Consider the following 14,462-nt stretch of genomic DNA (forward strand, 5'->3'; position numbering starts at 1 on the left):
AGCCGCAGAGTTGCAACTATTATATATTCACCGGCTAAGTTAAATCTTTAAAAATTATAAATTCTAACATCAGAGTTTCAGCTTAACTGAAATCATACACCCACTAAATGATGGCTTGCATCCATCTAGGAACTACCTGAATGTCATAGAGGTTGCCCTTACTTTGAGTTGTCGTAAACCAAAGATTTTTAAAGGTGTACCAAACTTGAAAATTAGGGCATACACTGTATAGCTCTACTAACCCTGATGGCATGCCTAAACTTTTTACATGTTATTTCACCAAAAACTACATGACATATCATGTCCAAATAAGAAAACTGTATAACCTTACCGTAAATAAATCTCGTTCCACTTTTCCGACCATTTTCCCAGCTTGTGTTTACCACCAATTCCACCTGAAAGAAAAACTTGTCATAACTGATCGAAAATGCATGTTAGCTTAAAATATTCCCATCAAATAAAAATGACAAATTTCGAAGTACACGTACAGTAATTTATATTTTTCTAACGATACCAATCTACCACTATTTATACGGATATTACTTCGGCGAAGCTGAAAGACGAGCCATAAGACTTTTGCGTAGGTCAATGAAGCCTTGCCATGGCTGCCACCTGAGTTGCAGCCATCCTCCCACCTCTGGTATAGCAAGAGGAATGGTACTTCCTCCTAGCGAGGGTGCCGTCCTTATCCACCAGCTTTTCCCCCCCTGGTCCTTTCGGCTTCTTACCTTGAAAGCGCGGCCTGAAAGGAGGTGGACTTTTTGGCAATGTTCTGCCTTGAAGTATCCTAGGGATGGACTTCTTGGCAGTGTTCTGCCTTGAAGTATCCTCAGAGGCCTTGTGAGTTTTTCTCACCAAAGGAGAAGCTTTAGGTGCTATAGGTGCCGAGGAGGCGAATCGGAATGTTACAGCCTTCTGAAGAAGGGAGTCCTGACTCGCCTTCCTCTACTTCTCTGTAACAGCCTCCACTTCTCTATAACAACCTCCAAGTCTTTAAATAGAAACAAGGATGAGGTTTTAACAGAGCCTCTTTCATCTGCATCATTCCCGAAAACTGGAGATGATGATGTTCCGCTTCTTCAAGATCAAGTTGGCCCACTGATCGCAGCATTGCGAGTCAAGAACTCCATAGCTCTTGCGACAGGTGAAGAATTTGTTCATGAATATATGATGCTTCTCAGGGTCAGAGAGATCTTCAATCACGGCTAAATAGCCCACAGTACCCAACCAATGGTGCATCAACAAAGAAACATGAAGGGTAGCCTTCGCCAACCTCTCCATGATCAGGAGCTCCGCAACCGATAACGTCACCAACTGCATTGACAGAGCCTAGCGACAAGGCCGCCATTGCCTGGTCTAACAACAGTGGAAAAGGGAAGTCGTCTTGGACGTTGCAGTACTTTCTCAGTTTCAAGAATGGAGGAGGAACTAGCTTCGACGATTTGCTCGCCATAAGGTAGTCTTTTTACGCAGATTTGCAAGTCTACCTTGGTAATGGACAAGTGCCCGACCAAGGTAACGATAATTGTTGTCTGTTGGCACTAGGAGCGTATCATAGAAGATCTATAGCCCATCTCTCCCATGAAGAGGGGAGTGAGAGGTCTCTGAAAGTTCATTTACCAAACGAATGCAAAAAAGAACCTGCATGAAAGCAGATTCAAATGCGTGTTCCTCTGTGTCAGGAGCCTTAGGACTTGCAAGTGAGGGAAGATCACCATTCAAATTGTCTGAATCTGAATCATTGTCATATGGCTGTGTCTAGGAGGGTCGGAGCTGACCTCCTGAGCCGACACCAACGCCACTGCTAACTTAACCTGCTTTTGAAGATAGGGATCCTCCAGGAATCTGGAGGCCCATAAATTGGTTATGTATTAGCATCTCTACGTTCACAGGACTTGCCCGTCAAAGAGGTGAAAATGCTGCACATGGCCCCTTCTTACACCAAAAGCTTGGGAGGTTTTACTGAGCCCTGCACTGGGATGGAAGGTGGCACTGAAGTGGAGGTATGAGCTGTTGCCTATAGGACTCAACAAATGAAATCTCCCTCAGAGATCTCTATCTTCTATGGGTTCTGGGATGGAGAGTATCTCCTGGTGGAGGAGTGATCTGCCTTCTAAGCTGACGACACTTCTGATAAGGCTTACAGGGTATAATGCCAATTTATCCCATAACAGTGCAGGTTGGAGGCTTACAGAGTCTTGCGAGAGAGCAGCAGCGAGGTTAGGTGCGTGCTAGGTTGCAGGAAGATCATGAAGATCCCCTGCAACCTCCGAAGAGCTACAGCATACTGGCGCTTCTGAGCCACCTGAGGAGGTGGACTCCTAGGTGAGGACAACTTCTCACGTTTGCAAGGGTGTCTGCCATAGAGACCAGGTGAGACGACAAACTCAGAGGGGAGAGAATGACCAAGGTTGTCCTCTCACTGAGGAAGCTCAACAAGCATGATGGCCCCGAGGGAAGAACAAACTGGGAAGATACTCTGGCGAGCACCACCCAGCAGATCCTCTGATAGGCAAGGATCTGTGGAGAACGAAGCTCCAGAGGGCACAAGACCACGCAGGAGGTACCCCATTTTGTTGACTCAAGAGAGGGATCGGCATCAATGACCTTAGATGTCAGATAACTCATAAATAATCAATCAATTAATCAATCAAGAGGGGGACGTGCGAAAAACAAACCCCACCAGGAGAAGAAACCCTCTCCTGCTGTGCACTCCAATCTAACACCTCCAAAAGCTGGTCCTTCGATGGAGAACCCAACAGTCCCAAGGACGGCCACAAAAGGTGCATAACATCTTGTATTACAGGGGAGGAAGGAGCAACCTGACCTGAAGGTTGAGCAAGAGTCAAACAACCATCACACTAACTCAAGCGGAGTTGGATAGGAAGGTAAAAGGGGAAAGAAAAAGACTTGGACTTGGAGGAAGACCACAAAGGCAAAGAATCCCTTTTAGATTTTGTCTTCTTCCTCCTTCCAAATCAATACCCCTGGGAGGATGGCCACTTCTTACACTCTGGGCAAGGGAAAGCTTGTGTGCAGGAGTGACCTATACGTGAAGGGCAAAGACGGTGAGGGTTAGCGTATAGCTCAGACATAAAAATGCTGCAGGTGCTCCCCAGCCATGACAGGAATGAAGCCAGTTGGGAAGCAAATAAAGGGTTAAGTCTTAGTCACTAAATATATAGCAATCGGGGGGGAGGGGGAGGGATCACAACCTAGTAGCTAAGGACACAGCTTCTATAGTCAAACCAAATGAAGGTGGCAGGTGAGAGACCAATTATAAACAAGGTTTGTTTAAAATGATATTTTGATTATAAAATAAATTTTTGAATATACTTACCCAGTGAATATATAATAGCTGATGTCTCCGACGGCTCGACAGATTCCAAAAACTCGCGAGCGATCGCCGTGAAGGTTGCGGGTGTGACCACCAGCGCCGACTATCGGCCAGATACCGCATATACTTGTCAACATCTCCAGTTCTTCTCAGTCCCCTAGGTCTCTATCGGAGAGGAAGGGAGGGCCTTTAATTTATATATTCACCGGGTAAGTATATTCAAAAATTTATTTTATAATCAAAATATCATTTTTAAATATTAAACTTAGCCGGTGAATATATAATAGCTGATTCACACCCATGGTGGTGGGTAGAGACCAGTATTAATACAATAAAGGCGTATATGCTCAAGAGTATAGGTACCTGGTAAGGAAGCAGACTCTGATTATTACTCTGCCTCATTAGTCCGCTATCCTCACGAAGCCCAGTGATCCTCTTAGGATGCTGAAAGACTCCCAGGAGCTGCTATAACCAGGGTGAACACCCCTATAACAGGACCTCATCAATACCCTTAATCTGGGCGCTCTCAAGAAACAATATTTTGACCACCCGCAAAATCAAAAAGATTGCGAAAGACTTCTTAGTCTCCCGTACAACCCAAAATAAGATTAAAAATTTCAAGAGTAGATTAAAAGGATATTGGGATTAAGGGAATGTCGTGGTAGAGCCTTCACCCACTACTGCACTCGCTGCTATGAATGGTCCCAGTGTGTAGCAGTCCTCATAAAGAGTCTGGACATCTTTCAAGTAATATGAAGCGAAAACCGACTTGCCTCTCCAAAAGGTCGCGTCCATAATACTTTTAATGGGTCTATTTTGCTTAAACGCTACAGAAGTTGCTATCGCTCTAACTTCATGAGCCTTGACTTTAAGTAAATTATGATCCTTCTCACTTAACTGAGAGTGTGCCTCCCGAATCAAAAGTCTAATAAAATAAGACCACGCATTCTTAGACATGGGCAAAGAGGGCTTTTTAACGGAGCACCATAAAGCCTCTGAACAACCTCGTCGCGGTTTAGTTCTGGATAAACAAAATTTAAGAGCTCTAACGGGGCACAGCACTCTTTCAACTTCATTCCCCACAATCTCAGAAAGACTGGGGATTTCAAATGATTTAGGCCAAGGACGAGACGGAAGTTCATTCTTGGCCAAAAAAAAACCAAGATGAAGAGCGCATACTGCTTTATTAGCGGAGAAGCCAATGTTCTTGGTAAAAGCATGTATCTCACTAACCCTTTTAGCCGAAGCCAAGCTCACCAAAAAAAAGTGTCTTGAGGGTAAGATCCTTCAGGGAGGCTGAATTTAATGGTTCAAACCTGTCTGACATAAGGAACTGTAGGACCACATCCAAGTTTCAAGCAGGAGTCGAAATATGACGCTCCTTGGAAGTCTCGAAAGATTTAAGCAGGTCTTGGAGATCTTTGTTATTAGAAGGATCCAAACCCTTATGCCTGAAAACAGAAGCTAACATGCTTCTGTAGCCTTTAATGGTGGATGCAGAGAGGGAGCGACCGTTTCTCAGATAAGGAAGAAAATCCGCAATCTGCGCTACAGAGGCACCTGGAAGAGGAAATAGAGGAGGACTTGCACCAGTCTCTAAATACCTCCCATTTCGACTGATAGATCCTGAAGGTAGAGGATCTTCTAGCCCTCGCGATCGCTCTAGCTGCCTCCTTCGAAAACCCTCGAGCTCAAGAGAGTCTTTCGATAGTCTGAAGGCAGTTAGACGAAGCGTGGGGAGGCTTTGATGAAATCTCTTTACGTGAGGCTGTCGCAAGAGATCCATCCATAACGGCAGACTTCTTGGAACGTCTACCAGCCATAGAAGTACCTCTGTGAACCACTCTCTCGCGGGCCAGAGTGGAGCAACCAATGTCAACCTGGTCCCTTCGTGAGAGGTGAACTTCTGCAGCACCTTGTTTAGGATCTTGAAAGGTGGAAAGGCATAAACGTCCAGGTGAGACCAGTCCAGCAGGAAAGCGTCTATGTGGGCTGCCTCTGGATCTGGAACTGGAAAGCAGTAAGTCGAGAGCCTCTTTGTCAGTGAAGTCGCAAAAAGATCTATGGTGGGTTGACCCCATGTCATCCATAGCTTCTCGCACACAGTCTTATGCAACGTCCACTCCATGGAGATGACTTGTCCTCTTCTGCTGAGGCAGTCCGCCAAGACATTCATTTTTCCTTGCACAAATCTCGCCAAAGGAGAAATGTTACTTGCCTTAAATGGAGTTCCTTCTGATCCGTGGATCAAAGACCCGAGCATTCCAGACTGTCCAGTGGAGCTCCCTAACCCAAATCCGATGCATCTGAATACAACACATGGTTTGGGTTCTTGATCGCAAGAGAAAGACCTTCTCGAAGTCTGATGTTGCTGTCCCACCAAGTCAGACATGTCTAGACTGAGTTGGAGATTGGGAAAGAGATACTCTCTAAGCCCTTCTCCTTGTTCCAATGGTTTAGGTGAAATTGGAGAGGGCATAGGTTGAGTTTCCCGAGAGAGATAAACTACTCCAGCGATGAAAGAGTTCCACGAGGCTAGTTCAAACTCTTACAGAGCAACTGTTTTTCTCTTGCAAGTGAAAGACTTTTAACAAAGCTTGTTCCATTTTTGTGGGAGACGAAAAGGCCCGAAAAATCAGACACTGTATCTCCATTCCCAAATAAAGAATAGTCTGGGATGGGGTACTGTAAGTTACGACTTCTCTACGTTCACTATGAGACCTAGCTCCTTGGTTAGGTCTAATGTCCATTAGAGGCTCTCCAGACAGCGATATAATGACGACGCCCTGATTAGCCAGTCGTCAAAATAAAGGGAGGCTCAGAATCCTCAAAAAATGTAGAAAGCTTGCTACATTTTGCAAGGGCCTTGTAAAAACAAGAGGAGCAGGAATGAGGCCGAAGTACAGTGCTCGAAATTGGTACATTACTTTCCCGTCCACAAACCTAAGATGTTGTTGAAAGTTTGGATGAATCGGGATGTGGAAGTATGCATCCTGAAGGTCGAGAGAGACCATCCAGTCGCCTTCCCTTACTGCTGCCAAGACAGATTTGGTAGTCTTCATCGTGAAGTTTGTCTTGACAATGAACACATTGAGCGCACTTACATCTTAAGTACTCCTGCAGTGAACGTGGCTGCCAGATCATTGGAGCCATCCCTGATAGCCTTGTTCCTGCAGTGAACGTGGCTGTCAGATCATTGGAGCCATCCCTGATAGCCTTGTTCATGCATGACATAATTGTACAGCAATACATTGACAGCTGGAGAGACCTTCTTACTTAAGGCTCCCAGGGACCAATCCAACAAATAAAAACTTCAAACGCTCGAAAAAAAAAACTCCTAACAGGAGATGGTCTAGCTCTGAAGCCGACCATAAAATCTTGGAGCGTCTCATGGCTAGACGACGAGGAGAGTCCACAAGGCTTAAGAAGTCTCCCTGGGCAGAGGCAGGTACTCCCAAGCCGAGAACTTCTCCTCAAGCTTCTCCTGTGTCACACCAGATGCCCGAGCGGGAAGCTAATTAAGAAGGAGGAAAAAGCAAAAGCAGACTTTCCTAAACTTCTCCTGGATTCCAACCAGTCTCCCAGTAAGAGCATGGCCCTCTTGGAAGAACAAGAGAGAACTGACTTCGTAAAAGCAGGCGTCGAAGAAAGTCTAGGACAAAATTTCACTAAAGAAATTCATAATTAAAATACAAGGGATTGTTGGACCACCCTAGGTTACTCCTCTTCTGAATGACTCCCCAAAGGTACATTAGTTGAAAGGGGGTCATCAACTTCTTCAGAAGGCACATCATCTGATAAAACTAAAGTCTTGCGAGAAGGAGATTTATATTCAGAATGACGTGAAGGAAAAGCCTGACAGGCTACATCCACTTGTATATGAACAGAAGTTAAAGTTGGAGGGTCGATGTCACGTTGTGACTGCAGAGAATGTTATTCTACTACACGTCGTGACAGAAGTAACTGACGTTCAAACGTCCCGTAGTAACAGCGGTGACTGCTGTTCGATGCTACAGTATATCGTGACTACGATGACTGACCCTCGACGTCACGTCATGTCTACGGCGTCCACCGCTCAACGTCACGCTGGGAATGCGGTGGCTGACGTTCAAAGCGATCAAAGTTACATCGAGATTTATGCTCCGCATCTCGCTTAACAGCAAAGCTGTCACTAGAGATAACGTCAGCGTGGCGTAACAAAGCTCGTCTAGAAGGTTGAAGACCCGAATCACGTATCCCAGAACCGTGACGTACAAAAAGCAAAGGATCCTTTTGCACAGGAACAGGATCGAAAGCTTCTATTGAAGAAGAAAGCTTTAACAGCATATCTAACTTCGGATCAACCTGTGACTGCAATGGCTGACGTTCAAACGTCACGTAGTAAACAGCAGTGACTGCTGATCGATGCTATATCGAGACTACGGTGACTGACACTCGACGTCACGTTGTGTCCACGGCGTCCACCGCTCAACGTCACGTCGAGTCTGTGGCAGAAACGTCTGTACATGAACGTCATCGCTATGAACGGGACTCTTATTATGACTACAGCTAAGACGTTGAACTTGTTCTGAAGGAACTAATAAACGTTTCAACCGTCTCGAAACTATACGCCCAGGCTTTTAAAGAGACGAATCATCGGAAGACGAGGAGAAACTTTGTCTCTCCTGTCTTATGGCAAGGACGTGCTTGCCGAGCAACGTCTGATACCTTTGAGGGAACGTCTGTTCGTTGGTTTACACTCCTCACTCCCTTAGGTCCTACGACATTCCTTCTCCCTGGTGCAGGGGAGCCTGAAAGAGGTCTCGGACTAGGCAAGTGACAAGCACGAACAAACGAACCCTCCGCAACACAGAACATGTTTTTTTTTTTTTTTGCACTTACTTCACTGATATCGTATTTTTCAATAATTTCACATTAGACATGAATAAAACTGATTTCTACCTGAAGCACGCAATTCTCCCTTACATCAAAAGGTTAGAATTGCGAAATGAGTCGTATAATGTAAGCACATTAGTACAAAATGAAACACACATGCAAAAATCAATAAACATATACATATATATCGAATAAAACGGAAATATATAAAGTTAAAAAGGATCAGTGACTGGGGAGGAGACTAAACACTAGTTCACTAAGGACTACGTTTTCAATCTCTCACCATACAGTGCCTTGGGACGAGAATAAAAACTAAAACGTTTTATCCTCTCTCCCCGTACAGAGACTTGGGACGAGAGTAAAAAACTGAATCGAGAACAACGTTACTCGCTCCCAAACTCCTTGTACAGAGACTTGGGACGAGAATAAAGATCGGATCGTTCTCTCTTTCTCTCTCTCTCTCTCTCTCTTGTCACACACAAGAGAATGGCCCACTCACCCTTCGTCAATAACAGGTTATTTGACCAAAGGAAAAAACTGAAAGGACTAAGAAATTGAAAATTAACAAGTTCCTTTAAATTAGTATCTAAAACACTTCAGTTTGAAAGAAGAATGAACAAAACGTCAAAATCGATTTACTCTTTTTGCAAAGTGAAACCGTGATTCTCTATTTCTCTATCGTAACGATAGAGCGCAAACTGCGTAGCATAAATAAACCAAACGTTAGTTCATCTTTGAAAAAACAGCACGAAGACTATTCAAAGAATATATTTCTTAAAATATTTTCTAAAAAATATTCATCTCATAACTCTTACAGAGCAATTGATTTAAACTTAACAAAAATAAAAGTTGAATGGGCTCAACGTTGTTTAACTTCGTTTTCCAAGTTAGGACCGCCTACAAGGAATAGGTAAAGGCCGCATATAAACAAAACATAAATTTTATCTTGATGTTTAGTATAAATGGAAAGCTAATCGAAGAGGCCTAATAAAGGCGGGTGAGATATAAAATATATAGAGGAAAATCTATAAATATCAACAATAATTTATAAAGTGATTAAATAATTACTAAAAGCCTTAAACACACTTCCGTACACTGAGGGAAGGGTCGGCCATCTTTTCTCTATGGAAAAACCAGAGATTAAAAAAAAAGCAAGGGCAAAACACTTTTCCTCTCCTTTCAAAAGCATTTCTTTTGAAGATAGTATTGAATAATCCAACACGGCGAAAGCAATAAAACCAAAACCAAGTACTTCACCAATTCGGTAGAAAACTCGAGGTCATAAAGCGAGTGGAACCAACTTATCGACAAGACCAACAGAGAAGAACTGGAGATGTTGACAAGTATATGCGGTATCTGGCCGATAGTCGGCGCTGGTGGTCACACCCGCAACCTTCACGGCGATCGCTCGCGAGTTTTTGGAATCTGTCGAGCCGTCGGAGACGTCAGCTATTATATATTCACCGGCTAAGTTTAATATTTAAAAACAACTTTTAAGGCTTTTACTAGAGTCCTAATTTTATACGCTTAAGATATGACGGGTGGATTATAGGATATGCAACATATTCCAAGAGTTGGGCCCTATAAAGGTCATTCACCAATATAATGAAACATGAATAAAAAAACTGTGAAATAAATTAGATCCCTCCATCCCTCCCTCCCTCATGAAGAGGATATATGACAAATTCGAAGATAATTTGTATTTTTCCTAACCATACAAACCTTAGCTATTTACAAAGGGTTATTACTTTTAGCGTAGCTGAAATGGCGAGCCATTAGAATTTAACGAGGGTGTATTACCCCCACGCTAGTTAGCGGGGGGGTAGGGGAGTGGTAGCTAGCTACCCCTCCTCCCCCTCACACACACGTGAATACTCACTTTCACTTAGAGGTAGGACTTGTCTTGGGGGACAGGGCTGGCGGGCAAATATGTGTAAATAGCTAAGGTTTGTATGGTTAGGAAAAATACAAATTATCTTCGAATTTTTCATTTGTTCCGTAACCGAAATACAAACCACGCTATTTACAAAGGGTGACTTATCCCTTAGGAAGGGTGGAAAGTCCCCAGCCATACTGGCTTTGGCTTTACCCGGGGACTCAGAATCCGAGTGAGTCGCACTCGAGAAAAGGAGTCCCTGCACCTCATAAGTTCCTTGCTCCGCAAGGAACCATGTGGCCTACGTAAGCTTGTGTGTGAAGGAAGAAGTGTGACCCGTCTTAGGCAGTTGACCTGGAGTTCCAGAAGGAACTCTGGGTTAGGACGTTCCCAATACCACCTCGTCAGGGTATGGGGGACGCGACAGTATTGACTCAATACTCGGAACACAAGGAAGCATGGTTTACCTGCAGAGGTTCGAGGTCAGCTATGCAGAGACCAGGATGCTGCTTCCCCGTAGAGGGGATGATGAAGAAAGAAGTAAGGGCCAGACATACTTCTTTCGTTCATGCAGACTAAAACCTGATAACAATGCCCTCAACCTTCTGCTACCTGTCCAAAAAGGAGCCTGAGGTTAGACCAGCTGTTGTGTAGCCACCACAGAGCGATAGAAAACGTATCGAGACTCCTGTGGGTCACGCCCTGCAGGAAGCGGGCTGCGAAGGTCATCAGACGCTTCCAGACTTCAGCTTGTAGCACCTGCGTCACAGAGTAGTATTACTCGAAGGCGAGGGACGTTGCGATGTATCCAACATCATGCTGTAGGGCGACGTGACGGGGGAGGGTCTGAAAACAGGTCGAGATGAATGTCCTCGAGTCCGGGCTGAAGAGGTATACTGGTGACTCTCCCCCCCTTGTCCTCCTTGTGTTCCCAAATCGGCTGCAACTGAGGCCAAACTGCAGCTGTTCCCAGCGCTAACCTCTCGATTCCTTACTGGCAAGAAAGAGAAGGTCTTGGGACATCACACACAGAATGGAGACTCGAAATCTTGAATGAATCGGACCGAAGGGTCGGGACCCTCAGATTCTGAGTCTAGCCAACAACTCAGGAGCGAGCCTGAATGTTGCCTTCCCCTCTTCCTTAGAAAGGGGGGAGTAGTAAGAGACCAAGAAGATTGCTTACACACTGGCCGTGGCCAGAGTGAGCAGAAGACCCAAGGCGGAATACAATCCGAGGCCTGTCGTAAAAGGGTCTTGAGAAGATCTCTTAAAGGACTAAAAGTCCGAGCCATGCTCCAAGTTGGAGGTCTTCCTCCGACTAGGGCAGGGACGATCGTAGCTTCGCATGAGCGAGGATAGATCCAGCGGGCAGGAAAAAGTTATTCCTTTAAGCCTGAAGGTCAGGGAAAGGCTGAGCGACAGGCTTCATTGCCGAGAGCGGAAAGGAGTTTCCTCCCGCCGAAAGGCAGTAAGACCGTTATTGCTGGAGAAGAGGCCTCACGGGAAGAGGTATATCTCCCACGGCACCCACCACCTTAGACTCTTCACTTTGCCTGGGAGACCCCTGCGGATGAATATCGCAGATGACGCGACCTCCGTACCGCGACTGTAGCGGGTTGTCTCTTCTAGAGGAGGAAGCGTAGTGTCTCCAGGCATGAAGCCGAAGCGACGCCCCGGTTCGGGAGAGATGTCGCAGTGTGGTTGCTTGAGTAGTCTGCGCCGTGGGAGAAGCTCTCCCGGGAGTTCCGTCAGGGGAAGCAGAGGGTCCAGAAACCGTTCTGCGCATAGTCCCAGTGGAGCTCTCCCATTGAAAGGTTGACAGACAACCTGGTTTTGTTGAGACCCATTGTCCGCAGACAAAAAGGAGGGAAGACGCAGGCGTCGAATTTGTCCCACCATCACCGGAATGCATCTTGCCAGAGTCTCGGGGTCTGAGACTGGGGGGAAGACTAGTGGAAGCTTGAGGTTCCAAGGTGTCGCGATCAGGTCCCCCAGACCAGCACTTGCTGGTTACCCAAGGTCAAAGACCCCTAGGTACACTCTCTCTATGAGGCTCTGCTCGGATAGTCTGAGAGAAACATTCCCCTGCCTGGAATGAGAGAGCCGATGGTGGAATTGAGAGAATCTCAATCATCCCGGTATCTCTACTGCAAGATGTGAAGGTGTGAAAATGCGTCCCCTGCTGGTTAGAATGAAGTCGACGCGCAACGGGGCGACTTGGCAGGAGCTGTAGGATCTGAAGAGGGGCCAGACTAAGGCCCTTAAGCCTGCCTGAATGATGGAGAGGTATCCTTCAGGTCTTGACCATAGGCCTGGACCGGAACATGCCCCCCCCCCCTTTCCTTTGACGAGTCCGAGAACCGCATCAAGAATGTGGGGAAAGGACGAGAATATCCACTACCATCAAGAGGCTCCATAGGTCAACACCCATTGCAGGTTTAATAGTTCCGCTGGTCCCCTAGGGCCAGGGAGTCCGGTTAAACATTGCCTGAAGCCACCGGAACTTGGATCGCCCCACATGGAACTTATCCTGAGGCGACCGTTTGGACTATAGACGGGTCAATGAGGAAAGAAGAACTAGGAAACGTTCCAAGGTAGGGCTGAAAGCTCTGCTTGACTGAGAACAGGTACTGCGACTCTCCTCAATCTTGCCACAGTCAACCGTAAGGAAGGCTCGGAGGATGCGGTAACAGAATCTGGCGTCCCCAGGTGGTCACCCATCCAAGTACCGACGTTGCTTAACCTCGCTGGATGGACGAGAAGCGGGGTTTCCAATGTGGTAAGGCGGTTGACTTAATATCATGGCCAGATACTCCAGATGTTGAGGCAGAGGAAGAGAAGGCTCCAAGCAAAATACCATGAGCCCACACTCATGGTCAGCATCCGGAAGCTTGTCCCAGCGCTGAAGAAGGTCGAAACCCGAGCCTACCGGAGTTGACCAACCCTCCAAACAGCAGAGGAGGCGGAAGTCTGCACCTGAGCGGCCAAGAGGAAGGCAGGGAGAGTTCTCTGGGGAAACAAACCTGCTATGCCACGGCGGGATAGCCACACTGCATCATAAGCCGGAATACTTGCAGTCTAGGCTGAATTCGACGAGCACCCTGGAAGATGGATGGAATGGAAACTGAAAGTACCCGTCCTTCCGATCCAGGGTTAAAGGAGTCCTGTCGCCTCGTTACCAGTCTGATCGATTCTGCTGGTCTACGCTGGCCGAAGTTTGTTCGACAAACTTGATCAGGGCTGAGAGGTCGACTATGGACATCCCCTCTCAGATCCTTCCTTACAAGAAAGGATCGACTGAGGGGGCCGGGGGTGAAGCCGTCGGTGATCCTAAGGAAGACCTTCGCCTAAGGTATGGATCATTCTGCCCAACCGGGCAACTCTGCTGACGCTATGGCATAGAGGTTCAGAGACACTGAATTCGCTGACAGAGACGGCAGGCACGATATCCTTGGCTACTCACAGAGATTGTGCGGGAATGGGCATCGGGAAGCTGTCATTCGGATGAGTAACCTTAAGCATCCTCCCAGCGAAAAAACCTGCAATCCTAGAGTTCGTGAACTCCTTTTAGGACTATGCCCCCCCGGGGGAGTCTCCCGTGCCATCTGTTCCTGACAGGAGGAAACTGCAATTGGACACCTTGTCCCAGTTGTCGTAGCCGATAACTTAGGCCGACGTGGTTGAAAGAAAAGGGCGCTGGAGCCCTGCAGAGTCTGGAAGAAAGCGCCTTGGAGGAGTGAAACCGGAAGTCGATTTACTCCGCACAGCAGCTGTCTAAGTCTCTGTCCTTGGGCACAGACAAAACTCTTCTCAAGGATGGAAGGGCGTCTGAGGTCGTCGACCTCCACAGATGAGACACCCGAAGGAAGCCTTCAGTCAGCGCGTCCAGATGGTACAACATCGAGCTTGTCCGCAAGTAGATACTTAACGACGAAAGGCCAAGGTGTCTGAGCTCGAGAGGAGGAAAGTACCCTTGATCTTCCTGTAGCTTCCTTGACCCAAACCTCGGGCCGTAACTGAGGAGGGAAAGAACCTGGTAAGCTCCCAGAGGAAGAGGTAAGCAGTCACCCCTTGTCCGATGGAGAAATCTTGAACGGAAAGCCCCCCCGCCAAAAATCCTTCCAGGGCGGGAGAAGGAGAGAGTACTCGTGCAGGAGAGGGGACCCTCGAGACCGACCTCTTGGGAACCAACTTCGCCCTGGGGGAAGTCACCACGAAGTCTACTCCTCTCTTTCTCTTCAGCGTAGGAGAGACAGCCGCTGGTTTGTTACCCAGGCCGGCGAGTGCTGGTTTCATATCCCTCATTAACGCCCGTGCCAGCGGACCAAACCATGTCTGCTGCTCCAAGGACACAGAGTCCGAAATCCTCGCTAA

General features: G+C 46.8%; 2 protein-coding genes across 3 annotated transcripts in view; both read right to left on the bottom strand.

Annotated features, from left to right (window-relative positions):
* Window positions 1-14,462, bottom strand: part of LOC137647105 (uncharacterized) — a 371,223-nt gene that overhangs the window by 52,736 nt on the left and 304,025 nt on the right. The gene's annotated exons all lie outside the window — the stretch shown is intronic.
* LOC137646852 (protein RRP5 homolog) overlaps window positions 1-14,462 on the bottom strand; it is a 56,298-nt gene that overhangs the window by 34,242 nt on the left and 7,594 nt on the right. Inside the window, exon 2 of the mRNA XM_068379926.1 lies at window positions 332-395. Coding sequence (XP_068236027.1) covers window positions 332-364 — 33 coding nt within the window. The 5' untranslated portion in view covers window positions 365-395. The remainder of the gene's footprint in view (window positions 1-331; window positions 396-14,462) is intronic.

This window comes from Palaemon carinicauda, chromosome 9 (genome assembly GCF_036898095.1).
Source record: "Palaemon carinicauda isolate YSFRI2023 chromosome 9, ASM3689809v2, whole genome shotgun sequence".
Taxonomy (NCBI): Eukaryota; Metazoa; Arthropoda; class Malacostraca; order Decapoda; family Palaemonidae; genus Palaemon; species Palaemon carinicauda.